This window comes from Strix aluco, chromosome Z, assembly GCF_031877795.1.
Source record: "Strix aluco isolate bStrAlu1 chromosome Z, bStrAlu1.hap1, whole genome shotgun sequence".
Lineage (NCBI taxonomy): Eukaryota > Metazoa > Chordata > Aves > Strigiformes > Strigidae > Strix > Strix aluco.
This window is the reverse complement of record NC_133971.1, coordinates 61,964,772-61,991,036: the sequence shown is the minus strand read 5'-3', so window position 1 is coordinate 61,991,036 and position 26,265 is coordinate 61,964,772. Positions and strand designations below refer to the sequence as shown.

At 42.8% G+C, this 26,265-nt stretch overlaps 1 protein-coding gene and 1 long non-coding RNA gene across 4 annotated transcripts in view; one reads left to right on the top strand and one right to left on the bottom strand.

Moving 5' to 3' along the window:
- SLC44A1 (solute carrier family 44 member 1) overlaps positions 1 to 11,414 on the bottom strand; it is a 76,210-nt gene extending 64,796 nt beyond the window's left edge. For all 3 annotated transcript variants that reach the window (XM_074811657.1, XM_074811658.1, XM_074811661.1), the window contains exon 1: positions 11,204 to 11,414. In XM_074811657.1, coding sequence (XP_074667758.1) covers positions 11,204 to 11,230 — 27 coding nt within the window. In that variant the 5' untranslated portion in view covers positions 11,231 to 11,414. The remainder of the gene's footprint in view (positions 1 to 11,203) is intronic.
- On the top strand, positions 10,061 to 17,657 carry LOC141917919 (uncharacterized). The gene is made up of 3 exons (XR_012621518.1): positions 10,061 to 10,105; positions 16,032 to 16,199; positions 17,577 to 17,657. It is a non-coding gene; the product is annotated as an uncharacterized LOC141917919 (long non-coding RNA).
- The last annotated feature ends 8,608 nt before the right edge of the window (positions 17,658 to 26,265 follow it).

Genomic DNA, 26,265 nt, shown 5'->3' with positions numbered 1-26,265 from the left:
TACAACTTAAATATTTATCTTGAAACATAACACAGCTGATTAAATAAAGAGCTGAAAAGATCAGCACACTTGCTGAGGTTTTGAAATTTTAGAAATAAGGTCATCTGCAAATAAAAGGCCAGTTTTTAATCCTCAGAAGTATTTAGTAATATGCTGGGTTTATGTGGTAGGGGTTTTTGGTAGTGGGGAAGGGGACTACAGCAGTGGCCCCTGTGAGAAGCTTCTTGAAGCTCCCCCAGCTCCAAGTCGGACCTGCCTCTGGCCAAGGCCAAGGCAATTAGGGATGGTGGCCATGCCTCTGCAATAACGTATTTAAGAAGGGGAACCTGGGAGGAGGAGTTGTGAGAACATCTGTGTGAACATTGAGGTCAGCAGAAGAAAGCAAGAGGAAAGGGGTGATACAGAGAAATGATTACTTGTTTTGAGACTTATTTACTTATAGCAAACTGCTTAGCAACTTATTTACTTACAGCAACTTATAGTATTACTTATAGTATTTTTGAATATTGCTAAGATTCCTGCTTGCCCAGACTGTTCTGTGGAATTTTACGAAGGACTACTGTGTTCATCAAAACAAAGCAGTTTACTGTGAAAATCTACCAAGAACTGCAGTGTTCAGCAAAGTATCATGTTTTTGTCCTTGGGAAACAGATGTGCTCTAAGTAGTTGGGTCTTGGTAATGAGTAAAGATAGCCATATACGGATGGTAGAAGTTCCATTGGTTCCCTTAGATAAGATAGAATGAGTAAACCAGCTGAAAAACACTCTTGATATTCAAGAAATTGGCCAAGAGAATATGCGCATGCTCCAGGGAAAAGTACAAGGTGAGAAAGACAAGCCTTCCTCCCAAAGACCCCCGAAGACGCCCCCCAGGAGGCAATACGCAGGCGCAAGGATAACATAAACTGCTGACACCAGCTTTTGAACTAACCCAGCCTTACTCATGCATATGTATATTTGTGTTATGCAATCCAATGAATATGTATATCCACACTCTATAAGTTTCTGGTAAAATGTGTGGTGGGTGTGCAAGCTTTGTGGAGAAATCCCCTTGCACCCTGGCACCGGAGTAAACACACCTGCTTTATAACTCTGAGTTGTAGAGTCTGTTTTCCACAAGTCAGGGGAGAAGTGCACTGGAGAAGAAACCCCCCTCTGTATCCCACGGAGAGACAGCAGGGCCACCCCTCCTGCCACCTATGGAGGTCACCAGTGGAGCAGATGCTGACCTGCAGCCTGTGGATGACCCCACACTGAGGCAGGCAGCTGCATCTGAAGGATGCTGCAACTTTGAGGGAAGAAGCAGCCCCTGCTATTGTCATTCAGCGCTGGGAGGACTGCAGTATGCAGGGGTGACCCATGACAGAGCAGCACAGGAACAGCTGTGGCCCATGGGAAGAACTCACAACAATGGAGGTTCATGGAGGACCATCTCTATGAGAGGGGAACCACACTGGAGCAAGGGAGAATGCAAGGAGTCCTCCTGAGGAGGAGGGAGTGGCAGACTGATAACATACCCCCATCCCCTGCCCCTTGCACCACTGTGGGGTGAGGAGGTAGAGAGACTGGAAACAAAAACTGAGCCTGGGGCAGGAGGGAGAGGTGGGGGGAAGGTGTTTTTAAGATGGGCTAATGCTTCTCACTGTCCCACTCTGTTAAGTACTGTTGTTGTTGTTGTTAGTGTCTGAATCAAATTGATGTTCTTTGTCTTCCCCTAACGAGTTTGTCTTTTGCCCCATATTTGGTGAGTTACTCCTTCCTGTCCTTATCTCAATTCCCCAGCCCTTTATTTTTTCCTTCCCATTCCTGAGGGGAAGAGGGTGAGCTAGCAGCTGTGTGGTGCTCAGTAGCCCATCAGGCTCAAACCATGACAAGTTACTGTTTCTTTTCTTCATTACAAGCTAAGTACTTACTTGAAAGCAGCAATAAATAAGGACACTTTATAAATATCACAGTAATATTTTTCAGGGGATTAAAATATCCATTTCAATGCATGTTTGGTACTTCTTTGGTGGTTCTTAACCCTTAATAAAAAGCAGTCATAAAAAAACAAAAAGAAAAACCAAACGCAACCGTTCACTTTTGAAGATATTTTGTACCTATCAAGTTACTTAATCACACTGAATTTTCTAATTATACATCAACCTGTTTAACAGATACTCAGATTTTATTCTTAGTAGACTGCAAGTCCCAAATTACAAAATATTTTCAAACTTTGGACTAGTAATGTAAAAGGATAAAAGACAAAAAAGTTTTCATATGATCTGCAGCTCAGAATCAGAGTTTTGTTTTATAACCAGTATCACACTGTAGAACCAAATAATAAGTTATTAGAATAATGGTAGAAATAAATTATTAACCTTGAAACAATCCGCTATTGTTTACGTGTGACAAAAAGCAGAAGCCTAGGTAAGATTAATGAGAAGTCAAGACAACGAATTGCGATGAACTGCCGTGTCTCCCAAATTAGGAGTAGACTATGTTAAAAGTAATTCCAGCAGGGGGAGATCGCGACCACCCACTCAGACCACCTACTGTAAAACTCAAAAGATGGCGGCAGAGAAGGCAAACTAGGCATGCATGCATGCTAATTTACATGCTAAACGTAGAGATTATGACCATTCGCATAGTAGATATGTATCAGTGTATTGAATATGTAAAGATTGTGTGTATAAATAATCGTAGTTTTGGGGACAGGCACCTGTGCATGCACATCCACGTAATAAATACAACTGTCTTCACTCTGTGTGTTAATTGGTTCTTTGCACACCAGGTGAAGAATCCAGTTTTTGGGACAAGAGCAAAACACTGTCCAACTACAATACACACTTTGCTTCCAAATGTGTTAGCTTTATCACATGACATTAGGAGAAGAAAAAAAAAAACCAACGAGTAGAACTCGCCCAGTTAGTGGTCTCCACAGAAGATGAAGGACATTCCATAGAAAATGCTGGCCCCATTCTTTGCACTCTCTTCCTGTGTGATGAGTAATTTTCTCCAAAAGAATTTTTTCACTCTTTTATAGTGTCTAAAGCCAGAATTCAAGACCAAAAAAATCACAGCTCTTCAATAGCTCATGGCCTGCACAGTACTGCTGTGAAAAATAACAATGTAGCCGCTTACTAGAGACATTCATAGCAGTTTGCTAAGTATTCTTTCTAACTGCATCCTACATTCAAATGAGTTTGTCAATTTAAAATTATGTATTTGTGTATTGCATTTACAACCTTGCAGAACTTCCTACCTTTCAAAGGCAAAGGACTGGTGGAGGGTTCTGTGAGGTTAGAGGCTTGTATTTGCACATGTCAACACAAACATAGTCCTTGTGGCACAAGACTATGAACTAACTGTTGCATACATTGGCCATGTGCATTCCTCCATGTCACTGTGTATGAAAGACAAAAGACCTGTGTTGGAAACTGAGAAGTCAATAGCCAAATTCAGTTACATTTAAAGGATGTCATCGCATAATAAAAACTTACCAGAACATTTTTTCCCCATTTCCTCTAACAAAGATCAGAAAAGCTTTAAGCTTACATTTGTGGGGGGTGAGAAGAGCTTACATACCTGCTTAAATACAAAATCCTGACTTACAGGTCCAGAATTCTGGCATAACAAGAAAGAAAACCACTCAGGATTACAGTAAGAGAGCAGTGCTTGAGGATGTTGAAACCATATTAGATTAACAGGAACTAACACTAAGAAGGCTCTAGCTGATTTATGGAAGAAAGGACAGGAGAAGAATAGAAAGGGAAGTGTCAAGCCCTTAGCTTATTACATAAGCATACTTCTTTGTAAGTAGGCAATTATTTTGCAGGTTTTCATAGCAAACTAGGGGAAGTCTGACAACACATTCCCAGGACAGGGTTACCATGACCTTGAACAACATACTCCAATGAGTTTCCTGGTTTGTTTCTACGGATATGTATACAACATGCTCTTCCTCAGTCAAATAATGTATCTGGAGAGCAGCAAGAGTGGTTTCAATTTAAAACAAAACAAAACAGGACAGAGTTCATTTCTGCTGTAAACAGCTGCTTAACTACATCACATTTATTGATGACATCAGGCACAAGTCACCATGGTCTGTTCAGCATGGCCCTCCACCATATTCTAGCAATATTACTGGTTAAAATAGCAACATCTAGAAAATGCAATATGAAATTTCAGACTTCCTATATACTGCAATCATCTCCTATACTTGCAGTGCATTGCACACTGGGTGTCAAAATCATATTGAAGGGGAGAAAATTAATCTTAGGACTGTAAAGCTGAACTTCAAAATGAAGTTGACCCTTTTCTCTCCTTAAATATGTATACAGATGTTCTTGAGGCTGTTGTCACACAATTGTACACTTTCATTCCACAGAAGAAAATTTCCTTACCTTGAAGATTGAAAAAAAACCCAACCAGCAAAAAGAGGGAGCCTAGGGACAGGAGGCCAATCAATGCAATAAAATTTATTTAATTCATAAATCTGTGAAACTTTAAAGTAGCTGGAAGACTCAAAAGACTCCTATTATATATTCACCAACACAGACCAGTTCTCTAAATCTTCTACACAAAAAGTCTCTCAGTATAGTTTCATCAAATAGAGGTAAAAATTAGCAATCAAGTTTAGTCAGTGGGTAGAAGTCACCTAGCAACACTCTGCATAACCATTTTTTAGAAACAAAGCGTAAGATTCACACAGCTTTCCAACAGCTCCTTCAAGTATCAAAGATTCAAATACAAAATAACAAAGACAGAATTTCTGTCAAGTTGGTTTGCAAGTTTTGATTTTCACAAAAGAAACCATGAGGTAAGTTCAAAGGGACAAAAATAGTCAGACCAAATGAAAAAAAAGCATGCATAGTTAGTGCAAAGCTCACCTTTAGAGACAACAGCATAAAGACAGTTAACAACTTCACTACATAACAAATTGTCATTTCTTCACAATGAAAATAAAAGCAGTCAGGTGAATAATACTGACTATACCCTCACAATTACTAACCTAAAAGTCTGATGGCTGACAGCATTCTACATGTCAATTAGATTACAATAACAGCTTTGGATTTACCATTTACTTTTAACAATGCAAGATAATCAATCTTTCCCCAAACTGTTGCCACTTTATCAAAAAAATGTCTTGTAGGGATGCAATGTCCCTTACTTGTTCTTAATCCAAACTATCACTTCTTGAAGTGCTTTAAAAAAAAAAAAAAAAGTCAATCTTTGAGTTACCTGACAAAGGAAATAATGTGCTACTTAAAACTTTCAAGATGTGACACAACTGAAAGATAATGTAAAGTTCAGAAGGAGCTAGTCCTCAGTGAAAAAATATCAATGAATTTGAAAGAGTACTTAAAAGTATCTATGTAGTTGAAATATTTATTTCTACATTAAGATCAAAAGGAATTATTTGCACAGGTTGTGCAGTTGCTTGTGACAGCATTTGTAAAAGGACACCTCACACTTCACAGCAAATGAACAGAGCTCTCAGACCAGAAATACAAAAAAGTAGTCAACAACTTCATGAGATGCCTGACTCATTAACACTGTTCTTGGATCCTGCTTCATCCTTCATACTGTATCTGCTTGCCAGAGGCTAGAATGAAAGCTTCATCTACTGTCAATGTGTTGAAAGGGAAATCAATCTTCCTAGCTCATAGAAGCAGAATTCACAACTCATTCTGTTTCTGCCCATCCACACTGCTATTCAGCTGGTTGTCTTCCATGATCGTAGTCACACCCACAATGAAAGGGCCATGTTTTGATGTCTCCTATATTGGGCTGCACAAGAACCTCTGACAACTGAAGATATGGCTGAACTACAACTAATGATCTGTATCATCCATAACAGCTCAGAAGAGATGTTTCATCAGAACTATGAAATTTTTTTAAAAGTTAGGAACTCTGCATTTATTCTGTGTTGTTTTGACAGCAAATGCTCAATGGAAAGTTAATGAATGACCTGTCTTCATCTCCTCTTATAATGGGAAGTTCTTTTAGTCTTGTAAAAACCAAGGCCACCACTAAATGCACCAAGAATAACATGAGTTTTGTTTGTTCCAGTCATGCCTCCATCTTCCAGCAAGATTTCAAGCTTCTCTCACACATATCTTGGATTAAGCCACTAACATACAAAGCTGTAAGGATAAAATAAACGAACACACACCTTATTTCCCAGTCCCAACACCAACACGAAGACCTCAGTTAATTGCCTTGTTTCCTACAGCATCTTGCAAAGCAAATGCCTTTTAACTACTATCAGCCACTTCAATTCAACTGCAGAAGAGCAGGAAAGAAGAACAGATTCTGTATCACAACTACTCCAAGAGAAAGCCGTTTAAGGCCCACTTCCTCCCACAGCATGTTCCCTTTTTGAAGTATAAATTTCTGTCCCCTCAGATATAACAATGTAAAATTTGTGAAGCTGTGTTATAAACTAGATGAGTGGAACAATCCAAGTTACACTTAAAGTAAGTTCACTTGCTTAAAAAAATACACCAAAAAACCCCAAAACCTGTATGGATTACTTCAAACAGATTTACTGCACAGCCTAACAGTTACAGTGACATAGGAGAAATTAACTCCAACAGTTATCTCCTGCAAATCCAGTTTTATAATGGACAAATGCTGTGAGATAGCAAAAAATACCATGAAGATGATGAAGAAGAATGAAAAGAAAGGGAAGAAAGTATTGCAACTCAACTGCAAATTCCATTTCTCTTCTTTAAAGAAAATAAAGATTTGAAAGAAATTTGATTATTCTATCAACTCATAGCTTAAGCACCATTTGCTCAAAAGATCCAAACATTCAGGAAGATTATTTCCAAAACAGCAAAACAAAAAAAATACCTGTGTCAAAAAGGAGTAGAAACTTTTTAAGCTTTGCCGCACAGAAGATCCATGATGGAAGAGATGCACCTAGACAGAAGCACCCATCTTGAGAAGCTCATGATAAATATATGGCAAAGGAGGACAGTGGGCTGAAACTACCTGAAGGTACTGACAACCAACAGCACTGCAAGACCGGAGATACACAGAGGTGGATTTTTTCTCCTGTCCTTTACAAGGCTTCTATCTCATACAGGTCAGCACACGTTCACCAAACAACTACAGTTCAAAGACGTGTTAGGAGGATCTGGTTGTGATAATTACCGAAGACTGCTCTAAGACAACAACTGTAAGATGCAGCTGACATTGCCTAAGGTTTTCCCAACAAGCTCAAGCTTCAAGATGGTGAGAGCCAAGACACAGCAATCACAAAAAAATACAGCTTGAATCCATCTAAATAAGTAGAGAATAGCATGAGCCCCTAAAGAAACGAAGAGGATGACACAGTTGTAACACCAAAAAGGAATAGGTAAACAAGAACTGTGGTTGTGACAATAAAGAACAAGTACAGATCACAGAAGATACTACACCAGGGGAAGTGAAAGAACTTCATGCGAGCATGGAATAAGACCAAAATGGAAAAAAAAAACCAAAACTGGAAAGAAGTATTCCAGATTCAAGTGTCTCAACAGGTAAAAAAGTATTGGAACAACAGGAAAGAATGAGCACACCTGGAAGAAAGTCTGGTATGGCTGTATTAAGATAACATCACTCATAACAGTTCAAGTTGAAAAATATGGTAGAATAGTAGATAAGTTAACAGAAGAGGGAAAAAGACTGGAAATACAAGCACAGACAGTAGTAGAAGAGAAGAAATAATAATGAGAGATTAGAAGGCAGTGAAGAACAAGAGTACTGTATTACAGAAGCCCAGGGAGAATAAGACATCAAGTGGTTTTTCAAGGATTGCAGATAGTATCAAAAGCAGCAGAGATCAAGGAGGGTAAGAAAGGAGGGGAATCCTTGCAATTTGGCCAGAAGGAGCCTGTAGATATCTTAATGAAGGCAATTTCAGCAGAGCACAGAACCTGGACTGGAATGAATTTCGTACAAAGAAAGAGGACACAAATGTAAATTATTCTCTTCAGTTTGGAAAAGAAGGGAAACAGACTAGAGTTGATTGTCAGCTTGAAGGATAGAGGATAGTAACTCAGAATAAAATTCGGAAGAGAATAAGATGGCAGCAAGAGGTAAAACGCAGAAATTTTGAATTAAACCAGAAAAAAATCATGAATGGGGCTTTGGGGTGAGGCTAAGCAGCTACAGGCAGAAAAAGCAGACAGAAAACACAAATCCATCACTGTAAGTAGCAGGCAAGAATGCCGAGCAAAGGTAAACATGCCAATTCTAATCAGTTTTTCTCTGGAAACCTTTAGATTCTGCAGGGGAAGAGATACAGGTCAAAGCCTAAGGCAGAGCTCTAGATTTGCCTGCAAAGCTAAGTTTACATTCGGGGGGGGAAAAAAAAAAGAAAAGGATAATTGAGTATGAAATAAGAGTTAGGAATAAGATGTCAAAGAAATCTGCCTGGTTCAACAAACCAGTCGCAGGTAGGTGCATTATCATAAATGAGATGAAGAGGTGGCAGTCATGAGAAATGGACTTGGAGATTCAGTAATCAGATGACTGGCAAAATCAAACAGAAGTAATCATTTCTCTCAGAAACAGAAATGGGGATTAGCAGATGATGATCAAATAGGCTAGAAGCTGAAGAATAAATTTAATGAGAAATCAACTTGAAAAACAAAGTCATAAGGAAAGAGGGTGAGGCGTTCATGGTAAGAGGAGAAACTCTATGTCAAAGGCTAAGATGAAGCTACACAGGGAGAAGAAAAAACTAAGCGAGGCAACATGAAGGAACGTCTGATGGATCCCTGCTTAAGGAAAACTTAAGAGAAAATAATGGAGGGGGAAGTATAAAGACAGTGGTTTATGAGGAACACAACATCTATTGTTAATGATAAAAGGGAGGATAAGACAGACATTAAGCTCTAATGTAATGCTGTATTGGTGGTAGCAAGGTTTCTGCGATCAATGTACCAGACAAAACTGTTGCTGATAAAATATTCAGCAACTAGCTTTTGATTTGGGTTTCATGGGGCGACACACAATTGGTCATGACTAAGAAATTAAACCATTCTTTATACTTCAGTTACATATACAGGATACAAAGCTCAATTACTGTACCATATCTTGCCACACGTAAGGAAAGCAAATGAAAGGTTCAGTAGCGTATATTAACATCATGCGCCCTTTACAGTGGAACACAAACTTTGCTGAAAAACAAAACCTGTTAGTTGAAACCTATGAACAGGACAGATATTTAAACCATCTGATCCTCTTCTTCTGTTGGCATAATGTTACCCACAAATAAGCCTGCATTTTCATTTAAGAAAAGAACATAACAGCGAACAGCAATTCAGAATCTAGCAGAAGATCTAGAAAGGGCCTATTAAAAGCAATTTGGATAGGAATCACAGCAAATAAAGTTGCAAAAGACTTCAAAACATCAACTTCACTCTCAGTGCTCCAAGTCTGTATCAGCTTTCCTTAAGCCACTCCTAACTGATGTTTATCTAACATTTTTTGTTAGCAAACCTCTAACAATACAAACTCCACAATCTCCCCTGGCAGTCTACTGCAGTGACCGAACAATTTTAAAACCTTTCCCTAACATTTGCATATATCTCCCTCTCTGAAATTCAAACCATTTCCTCATGCACCATAAAGCTGATTGCCTTCCTCTTTAGAGCACATTTGCTGTACAGAAAGGTTGCAACTGGACAGCTCTCCTTGCAGTGTTTTGCATCGGAAGGACAGAGCCCTTATTAAAAAAAAACAAACAAAAAAACCCCAAAAAACCAAAACACAACCCTCTGCCTGAACGGATGCACAACAAAAACCCATCTCTGTGATGAGTCATCTGTGACAGCAGAGACGGACTTTCCCACATAAGCAGTCTGCTGGAAGCTGGATTCAGTCACCACAAGCGACACAGCCAAAGGAAACTAACATTTACAAGCAAGCAAAGCACAGGCATAGCGTTAGTCATGATACTCGTCCTACAGCCTTCAGAAAGGAGCCGAGCAAAAAAAAGTATAGCCCTGGTCGTGTCATTCAAAGCGAAAGTTAAATGGGAAGCAGAGCAGCAAACTGGAGGGGTGGGTGGAGCTCCCGATTGTGCCTTGCTTAGCAGCACCACTCTGGGGGAAAAAAACCGGAGTCAGTAAGTGCAAAACAGAGCAAGGGGGGGGGAGGGGGATGAAAGAAAAACCGAGCTCGGAAATAAGAGGTGTGCATGGGGCCAGTCACACACAGGGAAAAGGATGCAGGGAGGCACCCTGAACCCTTGGCCACGGAGTGGGGAAGGGGGCTGGGATGAGGACTGTCTCGCTTCCCAGAGGCAGTGGACATGGGGGAGGCCCTGGACATGGCAAGTTTCCTCCCATGAGATGGCTCCTCTCTTTGGGGTGGGGCACTAGGGACCCCAGAGGAAAAGCTGCAGGGAAGGGGAGGGAGTGCATAGAGGCATGGCAGAGGGAAGGAGGAAGTGCAGAGCCGTAGGACAGGGGTGTGAGGCAATATGGGGATGGCAGGGGAGAGCTGTGACAGGGATCTGGAGCAGGGTATGGCAAAGATTGCAAAGCCATAGCAGGGCTGAGGGAAGAAGGGGCAAGATAATGCTGATCCCGACGGGAAGCAGAGCACAGAACAGTGTGCAGAGCAACGCAGAGGATGAAAGTGCATAGCATGGTGGGAGCAAGGCTATGGGGGGTGAAGAAGGGGTTGCACAGCCTTAAGGAGGAAGAGCAGTACTAAAGAGGGCAGCGAAATTCTGCAGTTATGTGCATCAAGGCTTGGGGGGGGTGTAAAGGGACTCACAACCATAAGAGAGCAGGACTAGGGAGGAGAGAGAAGGGGGTTCACAGGCATGGGAAGAGTATGGTTACAGGTGATGCAAGCGAGCATGCAGCCATGTGAGAACGGTGCTACAGGTGTAGCAAGGGGAAGCACGACCATAGGACAGCGGGGCTACAGTGGTGGGAAGGAGCAAAGTAGTACACAGCCATGGGAGAGCTGGGCTGCAAGGAGCAAAAGGGGATGCACGGCCACCAGAGAGCACGGCTATGGGGGAACAAGCAGGTGCACAGCCACGGGACAACACGAGAGGCAGACCTGGAGACCAGGAGAGGAGGGGCACAGCCGTGGGGGACAGTAGGCCTGCAGGCTGGTGTCACAGGGCCCGGCAGCTGGGGGCCGCAGGGGAGGGGAGGTGAGGTGAGGGGGAGGCAGCAGGGCGCGGCGGCGAGCGCGGGCCGCTCACCTGCGCGGCGGAGCTGCAGCAGCTCATGGCGTCCGCGAGTCTCTGCCCTGGCGGTGCCCGCTAGGCGCCAGGCGGCGGCGGGCAAGCGCTGGGCGGCCACTCGCCGCGACAGCACGCCCCGGGGAGGTGGCGAGGTGCGAGGCGGCGCAAAGGACCGCCGGGCCCGATCAGGCGAGCGCGGCTGCAACACCAGCCCCGCCGCGGCGCCCCCTCATCCTCCCCCCGCGGCAGCGGCGGCGGCCGCGGCTGAGGGGAAGCGGGCGGGCCCGGGGGCGGGGCCTTCGGGGCGGGGCCAGGGTACTGCAGCGCGGGGGGTACCTGCGCGGCCGGGTGGCGCCGCCCCCGCCTGAACCCGCCCCGCGCGTCGCTTCCAGTGGCGCAATCGCTTTTGTGCAGTCTCCAAGGCGAGGCCACGGCAGGGCTGGTGGCAGGCCCTGCCCTGCCCTCTTGTGAGGCCCTGGCTCCCGCCTTTGCGGAGCCGGACATGGTCAAACGTTCCTGCCTCTTTTTCCTCTCGACCCCCCCCGGAGGAGGGGGCGCTGCCCAGAGCGGGGACAGCATGGGGGACAGCTGTGCTCTGGTCAGGGTGGTGTCCGAGTGGTTGATACCTCTGAAAGGGAGAAGAGAGCTGCTTGTGTGTCCTTGTAGGCACGAGAGGGGATTTGAGGTGCATTTGCTCGCTGGTGGGAGATGCTTGAGAAATCCACAGCCCAGGGGGCCTGTGTGTTACGCTGCCATCAGTGTGGTTTGTCCCATTCTCCAGACTAGCTCTTGTCATTGGTGCAACGTGCAGAGTACCCAGTCATCTGAAATGGTAGCCCCGAGTGACTGCAAAAGACAAGAATCTGTCCCCTGAATTCACACCTGATTGACATATTTTTGCAGCTGGTTTTGGCAAGATTTGTAGCCTTCCCAGAGACAGAAAGGCAGGTGTCATTCTTCTGAGGCATGGGCCTCAGTAATCACAAAAAACTGGTTTCATAAACTACATCAGGATGATGTTTGCTGTGTAGTTAGCTGATACAAGTTCAGTCTTGGAACTGCAGGCTGGACCATGTTCCTAAGCCATGCAGGTAGCAACAAACGTCTCAGCTTCTGAACTAGTCAAGTCATTCCATGGCTGCATCTTACAATTTTTAATGGCAACAAAGGCGACAGTTTTTCTCAGAATGTTTCCTTTGGAAACTGGCAGTCTCTCTGAAGGTAAGTTTACTGGTCCAGCAGTTGTGTTTCAATGTGGCCTAAACATATTGAGTGATAGTCTTAAGTTTTTGGGGTTTTTTCCTGAATTTTAACACTGTAGCAAGCTTAATTCTATGAATAAAGTAGAATATCCACAATTAGAAATAACATCACCATAAGTTAAGTTTAAAATGATCCTCTGACAGGCAAAATTGTTACCCTGAACAAGAGGCCGTGTTCAGAGTTCCTTAAACTGTATGGGCTTGCTACCCGTGGGAAATGTATTGTTTGCTGGAAATCGTAGGCCACAAAACTGTTTCTCATCTCACGTTGCAGGCCCCACAAATAGAATCATAGAATCATTCAGGTTGGAAAAGACCCTTGGGATCATTGAGTCCAACCATCAGCCCTACTCTACAAGTTCTCCCCTACACCATATCCCCCACATCTCATCTAAACCACCCTTAAACACATCCAGGGATGGTGACTCCACCACCTCCCTGCGCAGCCTATTCCACTCTCTGACCACTCTTTCTGTGAAAAATTTTTTCCTAATGTGCAGTCTAAACCTCCCCTGTTGGAGTTTAAAGCCGTTCCCCCTTGTTCTGTCACTAATTACCTGTGAGAAGAGACCAGCACCAACCTCTCTACAATGTCCTTTCAGGTAGCTGTAGAGAGTGATGAGGTCTCCCCTCAGCCTTCTCTTCCTCAAACTGAACAGTCCCAGCTCCTTCAATCGCTCCTCGTAGGATTTGTTCTCCAGACCCTTCACCAGCTTCGTTGCCCTCCTCTGCACTCGCTCCAGCACCTCGATATCTCTCTCGTATTGAGGTGCCCAAAACTGGACACAGTAGTCCAGGTGTGGCCTCACCAGTGCAGAGTACGGGGGGACTATCACCTCCCTACTTCTGCTGGTCACACTATTTCTAATACAAGCCAGGATGCTGTTGGCTTTCTTGGCCACGTGGGCACACTGCTGGCTCATGTTCAGCTGCTTGTCAGTTAGAACCCCCAGATCCTTTTCTTCCACACAGCTCTCCAGCCACACCTCCCCAAGCCTGTAGCAGTGCATGGAGTTGTTGTGGCCCAAGTGCAGGACCTGGCACTTGGCCTTGTTGAAGCTCATCCCGTTAACGTTGGCCCACCGATCCAATCTATCCAAGTCTCTCTGTAGAGCCTCCCTATCTTTTCGCAGATCGACACTCCCGCTTAACTTGGTGTCATCTGCGAACTTACTGATGATACACTCTTATGTCCTTATCAAGATCATCAATAAAGATATTGAACAGAAGTGGTCCCAAAACCAAGCCCTGAGGAACACCACTTGTGACCGGCCATCAGCTGGATTTAACTCCATTGACCACCACTCTCTGGGACCGTCCATCCAGCCAGTGCTTGACCCAGCAGACCGTTCACTCATCCAGGCCATGAGCAGCCAGTTTTTCTATGAGAATTCTATGGGGAACTGTGTCGAATGCTTTTCGAAAATCCAGGTAGACAATATCCACATCTTTTCCCTCAGCCAATAGTCGGGTCGTCTTGTCATAGAAGGAGATCAGGTTTGTCAGGCAGGACCTGCCTTTCATAAACTCATGCTGACTAGGCCTGATCCCCTGGTTGTCCATTATATGACTTGTAATGGCACTCGAGATGATCTGCTCCATGACCTTCTCTGTCATCGAGGTCAGACTGACAGGTCTATAGTTTTCCGGATCCTCCTTTCTGCCTCTCTTGTAGATGGGTGTCACATTTGCCACCCTCCAGTCCAGTGGGACCTCCCCAGTTAGCCATGACTTCAGGTAAATCATGGAAAGTGGCTTGGTGAGCACATCTGCCAACTCTTTCAGCACCCTTGGGTGTAACCCATCTGGTCCCGCAGATTTGTGCACATTCAAGTGCTATAGCAGGTCTCTGACCACCTCCTTTTTAATTGTGCTGAGCTCATTCTGCTTCCCCTCCCCACCTCCCAGCTCATGAGGCTGGGTGTCCAGGAACAGCCAGTTCCACTGCTAAAGACTGAGGCAAAGTAGGCGTTGAGCACCTCAGCCTTTTCCTCATCCTTAGTTACCATGTTTCCCTCTGCATCCAATAAAGGAGGGAGATTTTCCCTAATCCTCCTTTTGCTGTTAACAAACTTATAGAAACATTTTTTATTATCCTTAACAGCTGTAGCCAAGTTGAGCTCTAGGTGCGCTTTGGCTCTCCTAATGCTCTCCCTGCATAGCTTCACTACATCTTTATAGTCTTCATGAGAGACCTGGCCCCTCTTCCAAAGGTCATAGATTCTCCTTTTCTTCTTGAGATCCAGCCAAAGGTCCCTGTTTAGCCAGGCCGGTCTCCTTCCCCGCCTGCTTGTTTTTCGGCACACGGGAACAGCCTGCTCCTGTGCCTTTAAGACTTCGCTCTTGAAGTATGTCCAGCCTTCCTGGACTCCCATATCCTTCAGGGCAGCCTCCCAAGGGATTTTGTCAATCAGTCTTTTGAGCAGGTCAAAGTTTGCCCTCCGAAAGTCTAAGGTGGCAGTTTTACTAACCCCTCTCTTTGTTTCTCCAAGGAATGAAAACTCAATCATCTCATGATCACTGCACCCTAGACAGCCTCCAACCTTTACCTCCCACACAAGCTCTTCCCTGTTCACAAGAAGCAGGTCCAGGAGGGCACCTCCCCTGGTCAGCTCACTCACCAGCTGTGTGAGGAAGTTTTCCTCCACACATTCCAGGAACCTCCTGGATTGTTCCCTCTCTGCTGTGTTGTGATCCCAGCAGACACCCGGGAGGTTAAGGTCCCCCCAAAGAACAATGGCAAGTGACTGCAAGATTTCTCCCAACTGTTCATAAAAGGCTTCATCCACCTCACTGCTTTGGTTGGGAGGTCTATAGCAGACTCCCACAGCAAGATCTGCTTTATTGGTCCTTAACCTAATCCAAACACTCTCAACCCTGTTATTACTATACTTGATTTCTGAGCTCTCATAGCATTCTCTTATGTACAGGGCCACTCCACCACCTCTCCTTCCCTGCCTATCCCTCCTGAAGAGCTTGTAGCCATCGATTGCAGCACTCCAGTCGTGTGAGGCATCCCACCACGTTTCTGTTATAGCTACTATGTCATAGTTCTCGTGCTGCATCATGGCTTCAGGCTCCCCCTGTTGCTCATACTGCATGCTTCTCATCGCACCCAAGGCCACTTAGTACATATTGTTATCCATACAAGTGTTTCTCATCAAATACAAGGACAAATTTGATGCACCAGACAGGCCAGCCTGTTCTTCAAACCATCAACAATAAGGAACTTCTAATCAGGAAGTACCGTCCTTGAAGAAGAGAAACATCCTGGTACATGGAAGCTTGTTAAAATTGTTTTATGGAAATAAGCTTAAGACCCCTGCCCGAATATAAACCCTTATCCTTTGAGCTTGTGCAGAAAGTTAACAAACCCACTAACCAATAAGGGATAGAAGTGATAAGCACCTAACCAATAATCGCTATAGAAAATATGTAATCATGTAGTTTGGAGTGTATAAATACTTTGACGTTCTTTGGTCTGGTATGCCTGATTTGTGGATGTTTTCCATCTGCACCCTGCCCAGGATAAAGCAGTATCTCCTCTCTAAACCAATTTGTGGTTTCAAGAGTCTTTATTTCAGGTAACAGTTTTCTGGCAACCCAGATGGGACTCTGCTGTCTGGGACACTGCCAATAGTGAGACTTGAAGTCCGTCCGACACTCCCCACCACCAGGAATCATGAGCGGAACTCCAGTGCGCACCAGATGGTTTCTCCGGGGACTTCCCTGGTGATTTCCCGGCAGGGACGGTGAGTACTTGACTGGAAGCAAGTTGAGATATTGCTCAATAAAAGGAATTTCCAAGTAAATCATACTAGGAAAAGTACATGTTGGTGGATAAAGGTTGGTTGCAGCTGGTGAGTGTTCTCCTGCGTTTGTATGGTGACAACCAGAGCAGGTAGACATGAGGGTAATGGGAAATTCAATGTCATCTGAAGGAGACACTGTAAGAGCCTCTCCTTTAGGTTGTATATTGAAACTCTAGCAAAAGTTTGGAGGCGGTCCATTAACTTGGAAAATGTTGGTTGAATATTGTAATCATTGGTGGCTGATGTGTATATTAGACAATCAGGAAGAATGGCCAAAGGATGGAACATTGAAATATAACACAATATTGCAGTTAATGTTGTTCTGTAGACGGGAAGGGAAATGGGATGAAATACCATATGTTGATTTGTTCTTTACTCTCAGAAATGACTATACTGGTGGAAAGGATTGTGGATTAATGGTTAATTATACGAATGTATTGAATTTGGATCATAAAAATCGAAAATCAAAAATGTTAAAGCGGTGCTGCTTGGCTTGTAACAGTATAATAAGTATAAGAATACTGAGAAAGAGGAGGATGTTCAGTTACTAGTAGCCCTACAGGGACCGCCGGCCCCACGGCGGCCACCTGATGTTCAGGATGAAGATGTGGAAGCGAGGGAAGAGGGAGAGCCTAGCAGGGAACCAGAGAGAGCATCTGGGAGTGAAAATTATAGTCCTGTAACCATTGTACTAGATGAGGAGGAGCTGTGCTGCAGGTACCTTTAAGACAGGCAGTAAGGCCTGCTGCAGAGCCAGTAGGGGCAAAAGTTCCTTTCTTGGTAGCAGATTTGGGAGCCTAGAAGCAAATCAGAATCAAATGGGGAGAAATAAGTGCCCTTTTGCTCCTCTTGAAAAAGATCAATGTGCAATTTTCAAACAAAAGGGACATTGGAAAAGGGAGTGTCCGCAACATAGATCGCAGACGAGACTCCCTAGGATTAATGAAAATCCTAAACTAACAGAATTGTTGACTTTAGACAAGGATTTCAGCTGACGGGGTCCGGGGGATGACTTGTAAGTCTTCCCAGCAGAACCCCTGGTTACCCTGAAGTTGGGGAATGAGAAAGTAGAATTTTTAGTTGACACTGGTGCAGCATGTTCAGCTTTAACCTCATGTAAGGGTAGATTGAGTAAACAAAGTATATCTATTGTTGGTGCCACAGGGGGTAGAGAAGTTAGGCCATTTTTCCAATCTATTAAATGTGGATATGGATCTCAGAATTTTATGCACAAATTTTTGTACATACCTCATTGCTGTATGCCTTTATTGGGAAGATATTTGTTAAGTAAACTGAATGCTCAAATCATGTTTGAAGGTAACCACATCCATGTACACATACCTGAAGAAAAGGCACTGGAGACGCAAGTTTTTCTGTTACAGCAGGGAACAGCAGAAGAAATTCCGAAGATACCTGAAGAGGTCCCCTTGTACAGGCATCTGAAGTACCAGGTCAGTCAAAATTAGCTTGAACCCGTGATAGAAAATTTTATGAAATATGGACTATTAAGGGAGTGTCAATCTGAATATAATGCTCCCATTCTCCTGGTGAAGAAACCATGCTCTAATGAGTATTGGCTGATTCAAGACTTAAGGGCTATTAATCAAATAGTTCAAGACGTGCATCTGGTAGTGGTCAATTCTTATATCTTACTGACTACTATAAGGGACACTGATCAATGGTTTACTGTGCATGATTTGTGGATGCTTTCCACCTAGCACCCTGCACAAAATAAAGCAGTATCTCCTCTCTAAACTAATTGCTGGTTTCAAGAGTCTTTATTTCAGGTAACAGAATGAGGCAAAAGAGGCCTTGTGACTAGAGAAGGAATCTTGTTAGGCTTCCAAAATAGAACAAAAACTGGCACGTGGGTGAACTGTGAATCATACTTTTCTTTTTCTTTAGCTTTTCTCACTTTAATGGCAAGTAACATCACTTCTCACAATTTTCATGTTTTCTAACACCTGGTTAAAATACCTTTTTACCACTTATATGTACATTACCATTATTTCTCATTGTTCCACCTCATTCTATCTAAATATTTCTGTTGTATTCAAAGGTGTGGCCATCAAAGAACTGTTTTTCAGGAACACTCTCTAGAAGGCATTGATGCACGGAAACAAACTGTACAGCTCGGAGAGAGTTATAAAGCAGGTATGTTTACTCCGGCGCCGGGGTGCAAGGGGATTTCTCCACAAAGCTTGCACACCAACAGCACATTTTACCAGAAACTTATAGAGTGGATATACATATTCATTGGATTGCATAACACAAATATACATATGCATGAGTAAGGCTGGGTTAGTTCAAAAGGCTGGTGTCAGCAGTTTATGTTATCTTTGCACCTGCGCATTGCCTCCTGGTGGTCGTCTTCGGGGGTCTTTGGGAGGAAGGCTCACAGTCTTCTTCACCTTGTACTTTTCTTTGGAGCATGCACAGATTCTCTTAGCCAATTTCTTGAACAATAAGAGTGGTTCCAGCTGGTTTACCACTTCTATCTTATCTAAGAGCACTAGCTTATTATTTTCTACTGTGCATATATAGTTTACAAAGACCCAACTTGTTAGAGCACATCTGCTTTCCAAGGACATGTCTCTTATTTTTGCCAAACATAGTAATTCTTGGTAAGTTTCCACAGAAAACTGCTTTGTTTTGTTGAACACAGTAGTCCTTGGTAAGTTTCCACAGAACGGTCAGGGCAAGCAGGATTATTAAGCAATGTTCAGAAATCATTGTAAGTTACTATAAGTTGCTATAAGTAAATAAGTTGCAAAGCAGGTGATCATTTCCTTATATCAGCATGTTTCTTCTGTCATTGACACAGGAACAGATAACAAGGAATCTGTAGTCAATTCTTGTGTAACTTTGGATGTGTCACTTCAGTTTCTCTGTTCCTCAGATCTGCCATTTATAAAATTGACTTTTGCTTCAGTATTTGTCTTTTTAATTTGCTTGGGTAACAGCAGCATGATGTCTATGCTGTAGATGTGATTTAGTCAGTCTGTTTAATAGACAAAGTTCAATTTTTTGAAATAGTCCTTTCATTTAGGACTTTCATATCAATAGTTTCATTTAGGACCTCAAAGTATTGTCATGGTAATTAAATACTGCCTCCTACTTTTTGCATGTAGACTAAACACATTCAGCACGATTATTGGAAGATAATAATGGATTAAAACACAGTCTCTGCCCCCCAGATTTGTGGACACTTGGAAAAAAAAAAAAGGCATTCTAGCCAATAAGCAAAACTGTGCAGCTGAGTTGGGGGAATGGTAGCTTTACAGTGATTTTAAAATGCCAGTCCTTGGTGTCTAGAGGAGCCTTTAAGAAAAAACTTGTGAAGACATACCAGCTGTAGCATAGGTACTGGGGTTTAGTGTAAGTATGTGACAACTGTAGAAATTATTTGGACAAATCTGAGTGTTAGAAATAATCACCAGAGTAATTGCCCTTATCTCTGCTTCTGGCCTGAGGAAATTAGTTGTGTTTTTGTCAGGGGTGCCATAATAGCAGCAGCAGTAGATGTCTGACTTTCATTAGTTTAACAGTGCTTTGTTTGGCCAGTCACACAAAGGAGAGGAAAAGTTAAAATGTTCTTGCTTATTCATAATTGTACTTGCTTTTATGTTTATTCAGATTAGTATTTCATGAAGAAACTAGAAGGGATTGAAATGGGAATTGCTGAATTTTCAGTGATACAGAAGCTGAACTTTAAGCAAATGCCTAAGTGCATTTTTTGAATTGTGCTTTATGGATTCCTTTCTGAAGCTGATTGTAATTTGCTCTAAGGTGTGGTTACATCACAAGCTACTAAAGTGCAAATCTGACTACTGCCCAGATTTAGTTAATAAGAATCTAGCTTTTTTTCTATGACAGATTCGTGTCTGTGCTTCTCCTCTCAGCCAAGAAGGATGAGCTTTATCTATATTTTCATTTCATTGCTAGACTCAGAATGACAGGTTAGAGTTTTTGAAGTACCATCTGATACTGAGAAAGAGCGACAGCGGCAGAGAGAAGGCCCTAAAATGACAAAAATGCCTTTAGTACTTGAGTAAACTGTAGGTTGTATCCAGACTGCTTCCACTTGGTGAAGTGTGGGGAGGACAAAAAAAAAAAAAAGATAAGGAAACATTCCAGAAAGCATGAATTGTGTGATAATATTTACCTTTTCTCACCAGGTGTAGGATCCTGACCTTAGGCACCCATATTTAACACCTAAGGATTTTCCAAGTTCCAAAAAAATCTGCCACTTTTGTTCCATGTTAATGAGAGAAATACCTTTAAAATAGCAGTAGATAAAATTCAGACCATTTTGATATGTTCTTAAGTATGAATTTTGGGATGTTTTCAAACAGGTTCAGTACTGGGCTAACTGTTCAATCAAGAGGCAGTCTAAACCTGGCCTTGCTGTTAATGAAAGGGATAAATTGCATCATGCAGACTAAAAATTCAGTATTGCACCAGCAAGGTGTTGTTACAGTCTGTGTATTAGCCTCCCTCTTCTACTAGGCTAATGCAGCTTATTATCGTCCTGCTGATTTCTTGCACCTGCCAATAAATCTGCACCTATGAATGCTTGGCACCACTCTGCATTTTAAAGAATCATGTCCTGCTCTTAGCCTCAGTATTCCTGTTTTGTTTTGTTTGGTTGGTTGGGTTTTTTTTTAATCTGTTTAGGTACAGAATCAAACACATTCCCTCCCTAATGTGCCAAGTGAACAAACTGTTAGTTTCATACATGTGTATTAGTGCAGGATTAGGAGTGGTTCTGTTGATTTCAGCAGAATACTAATGAAAGTACAACATTGCATTCCAGCAAACACATGGCATATAGAATGTCAGCCAGTCTCTATGAACAATGTGGTGATAAAGCCCACTGACCCAGTCAGAGCCTTGTGGCCCCATTTTCTTGTATATCTCAGAACCCACCTGAAACTGATGATCTTCCTGAAAACTACAACCATACCATTGCACTTTTTTACTGCTGGGGAACTACAGCATGGATGCTTGTGCCAAGTCACACAAGATACCAGTCACAAAGCAGAGAATTGAAGCTGTGTCTTACAAACTCCAGCCTGAACCCTGAAGATCCCGTCAGTTACGATTTTTAGTTAATCATGGCAAAAGCATTTGAGTGATCCTGTTTTGCAATTAGAATGACTGGATTCTTGCTGACTTTTTAATCTCTGACTAAGAAAAGATGCATATTGCTCAGTAAGTCTGAGCTCTCACAAATTAAAGCTAAGATTTTCTTCTTGCTGCCAGTTTGAGCACAGAGGAACAGGTCAATTCAGTGAATTTACTGGGAAAGTCAGAAAACTTGCTGTGATTCTACTTTGTGCTGTGGCACAAAGTGTGTACTTTGGTCACATTAAGTCTGTTTCAATTTAAGAACTGGAGACTCCAAGGAAACAGGAGGCAGCAGAGAACTTTTTGAATGAATCAGGAGGGTGAAATCTTCTTTCCCCAGTTCTGAATCAAAATTTTTGTCCATTGTACTCTTAAAGGTGTAACTTTTTGGTGAGACAACAGAGGTGTACAGTGGAGGTCCTGTCCATTGGTGGTTATGAAGAATGTTCAAGACTCATTAAAAGAGTAATACTTTGTTGTGTTGGCAAAATGGCTTTCTAAGTACATACTTTGTGCCTACAGTAGTCCATTCATGCCATAATGAAAGTAAAACAGATATCTTTTCTATATTAAAACATTGCTTTGCACTATTTAATACCTTTTGGACTTCATTCTGATGTTGGACACCTGTGCATGAAGAACTGTATGAATAGATCATTTCAGACAAGTGAAACACCTGTCACACATTTACATCATTATCAGCCTGAGCCAGAATCATGCTAGCAATGTGCGGCTGAAATATTCCATATCCAGTATCCAAACTCCTGAGAAATCCACTCTTCAGAAAATGTTCTTTAAAATAGCTGGGACAGTGCTGTTGTGTGGGGAGGTGGGGTGTCCAACTGATGTCATGGTATCAACCAGAAAAATGTGATTCGTTTCAGCTTTGTGAAAGTTTTGTGTTGCCCAAAGGAGACAGACAAAGCAAAGTGCAATCCTTCCTGTAGAGACAATATCATCATAATACATGATTATCCATTATGATCCTGTGTCATTTCACTCCAGGAGAATTATGGCTCTCACACTGAGGATGTAAGATTACAGATGGAGGACTGCCTGCTACAAATCTCCTGTAAGGCTGCTGCAGTAAATCTCTTGGAGAAAAGTCATTGCCTAAAAAAAACTATGCTAAAGGAACCTGCCATTTGTTTTCTTAGGGAAGATGGGAAGAGGGGCTGTGGAGGGAGGTACTGTTCCATTCTACACTCCGTTATGTTATGTTATGTTAATGTTATGTTAATATGTTATGTTACGTTACGTTACGTTACGTTACGTTACGTTACGCAAGGAAGCATTCATCAGGGAAGATTCACCTTTTTCTCAGAGTAAGACAAGAAAGGAGACATGGCAATATTCAATGTGTTGTGTCGCTCTGGCTTTCTGTATGGTATTTTGTATGAGAGAGAAAGAGTAGAGACATCACTCCCCAGAGCTGACTTAGGCTGTGATGGATTTCATAGCTTAGTTGTAGTAATGGCCAACCAGAGGTTGCTGGATTTGCACAGGTCTGGACTATTGGCTGTGGAGAGCATCTACAGGGGACTCACAACTGGCATTCAACTAAGGTGGAGGCTTAAGGACCAAACAGTGGTTTATCACAGACACAAAACCTTATTCATATACTCAGTGCAGATGAATAGACACTGATGGAGCTCAAAATATTGATGGGTATCCTGTGCACGACTTCTTAAAAGTACTCTTTTGAAACTTTGAGGCTGAGTTAAACCAGCAAGGGGGATAGAGAGATGGGACTCTGTCGTGGTTTGAAGTCAGCCGGTAGCTAATCACCATGCAGCCAGCCACTTACTTTTTCCCCCCCTCCCTGGTGAAATAGGAGAGGGACAAAAAAAGATGGAAAAAAGGGAGTTTGTAGGTTGAATAAAACAAACAGTTTAGTGATAGTAACAAAACAACGGTAACAATAGGAAGTCCAAACAGGTTGCTCACCACCCAGTGACGGGTACACAGCCCACTCCCAGCAACAATCCCAACCCCACCAAAGATCCCACCCTGCCAACCAGAAGCATAAATGAGAGAGCACACATCTCCTTTATATACTAGGCATAATATCACATGATATGGGATACTCCAATCACCAATCCAGCCCGGCCCTCCAGCTGTGCTCCCTCTCAGCCCAAGGAAAGTTAACTCTATCCTGGCCAAAACCAGGACAGACTGTCACAGGGCTCAGCATAATTCATCTCCATACCACATTTGGCAGTATACGTATAGCCAATGTAGCTGGCAGTGACAGCTAACAGAAGATATGAGGGACTTAACATTGAATTTCACTGGATATTTTCCTTCTGTGGTGGGTTTTAAAGGTTCCAGTCTCACTGCTTGGTTGTTCTTTGAGTGACTCATGTTCACCTTTAAAATGAGTGTATTAAAAATTTGGAAGGCAATTTCTTTTTATACAGTGCCCATCACTCCTCCCCCAATTACAAAAATAAGTACATATATATAAACAGGCATCAAGATTTATTTGAAATTGAGGATCTCAATTTGCATGTTTCCTACACATGTAGACATGCTTAACATTAAACTCATAACAAGCGCTTTGCTTAGTGAAAGCCTGTAAGTGGTCATAAGAATGTTTGACAATTGGGTGACACATTAATTTTTCTGGCTTGCAGAAAAGATGGAGATTTTCGGAAGTTCTGTGCATCCATCAGCTCCTGTTAATCTTGACTTTCTTTTTGAAAAAAAGCACATTACTTATTTAAGAAAATAATTTAAACTTTGCAAGTGGTAGAGCTTGTGTGTCTAGACTAGCTGGTCTAGTTGGAGGGTTTCTATCCTTAGTGGTTTTGGACAGCTGGATGGTACTGTGAACAATATATGTGCTCCAGTAGATGTAGGTTGCACCTGCTCAGCAGTATCAGATATCAGGCTGCCCATGTCTCTTGAACTAGTCTTGCGCCGGCTGACACAGCCTCATACTAACAGCTGTGGTGTTTAAAGCCACTAAAAGCTTGGGTGGGGAAAAAAAATCCTTGCACATCTGCAATATTCACTGTGGTATCAACATCAAAGAAAAAACATTGGCTGACAGTATTCTTGAGAAGAGCAAGTCCTATTAACTTCTTCAAGTGTTTTTTCTTGTCAGCACTTTATCTTTGATTACCAGGTCCTTGATTACCTGAAGAGTATGGCTCATCTGCAGAACTTGCAGATACACAGTTGCTTCTGATTGTTCACTCAAACTCAGAAGTATTTTACAGGAACATAATCAGTCAATTTTTTTTAGGTTTGTTTTGTTTTATTTTGTTCTGGCTACATCTGTTTTATTTGGCAAAGTATTCCCCTAACTACTGGAATCATATCAACCTAGTAAATTTTTTTGTAATGTGTAGAAAGCCAGGATTTGTCTGCGGGAATTGTGTTTCTCTGCCTTTCCCATAACCATTAATTTAACAGTACTCCAGAATGTTCTCGTTGCTCTTTGCTTCTTCCCAACACCATTCAAACTCCAGCCTCTAGTTATCTGCACCAGTTTTTCCTGCTATTAATACTTCCGTTGACAACTGTTTTAAGTTTCCAGATAAGAGAATACTTCCAAAATAAAAGCAGAAACAGTTTGCCTGTAGATAATAGGCTGACATGCCAAACATGTTGTTGCTTCACTTGAAGATACATTACTGTTGAGCAGGTGACACTGAGGAATAGCTCTTTTGCTGTGACATCATCACAGTTGAGACAGAAGTGTTTAACTTCTGTTGCAGGACTAATGAGTATTATATGAGTGATTAATAACACAGAACTGAGATACTGGGGTGAAGGGACTTGGGCAGCAGTCTAAGGACATGGGAGCAGGTGGGATGAGTGCTAATAACTGACTGAAGACGTTTTCTTTATCCCTCCTGTCACTGTCCATGTTACCTCACTGATTAGATTCTAGAAACCTGACCAAGGCAGCTAGCTAGGTATTGACCACAGAGCCTCTGACAGACCTTGGGTACAAACAGTGCAGCTTTATCAGTTTCCATGGCACACTGGAAAAACCCCAGGGCAGGATGCAGTGTCTGGTACAGATGGTCTTGTAGCTATTTCTGGTAGGAGGGATTGGGGAAGAGTGAAAAGTGTGTCACTTTGAAATTCAGAAGATTTGGTAAGACAGTTTTCAAGCTGAAAGATGGAAAGCATTTAAATATGAATATTTTTTTAACAGTGCCATGGGAACGTTGTATACTTTGGAGAGATGTAGTCTATCCACCAGGTCTATCCAAGGTGGATGATTGTGATAGCTCATTACCAGAAAGCCTCTTGCAAATTTTAGAAGCATATGAGGAAACCTCTCCCTTCTTGCTTCAGATCTTCATTATGTAGGGCCCAGAGCACATCCACCTTCCAGTAGTTTAGTTGGCTGAGTTAAATTTAGCTGTCTGAGCCCAAGGTCAGCTCCTTCACTAGTAAGAACTGTTGTAGACAAGGCCCAGAGGCAAGGGCCTGCCTCTCCTCTGCCTTGGGAGCTGCTCTACGCTACATGCTATATGCTGTTGGGTCCTACTGCTGTGGCATAACACGGCTGAGTAAGCGGATGTGTCAGCGCCTGGTCTTTACCTTGACCCAGACCCACTGGCTGGGCTGCCTGGCTTGACATCAGACTGCTTCATCTCTGGTCTGCCTGACCCTGATCACTGTCTCTGGCCCTGATCCTGACCCAGAATTGCCGCTCTGCATCTGTTTCTTGTTTGTGAGGTCACTGCTCAGGGGAGCCATAACAAGGCTCCTGGCTACGAGCTCACGTCATGTCCCTTGTGGACCAGCTGCTTCCTAATGCACTGTGCATTTGAGACAGGTTGAGGATATGGCAAGTCTGTGTTTGCAAAATAGGAGCAATGGATGAATAAAAATAGTGAAAGGCAGGCAGATT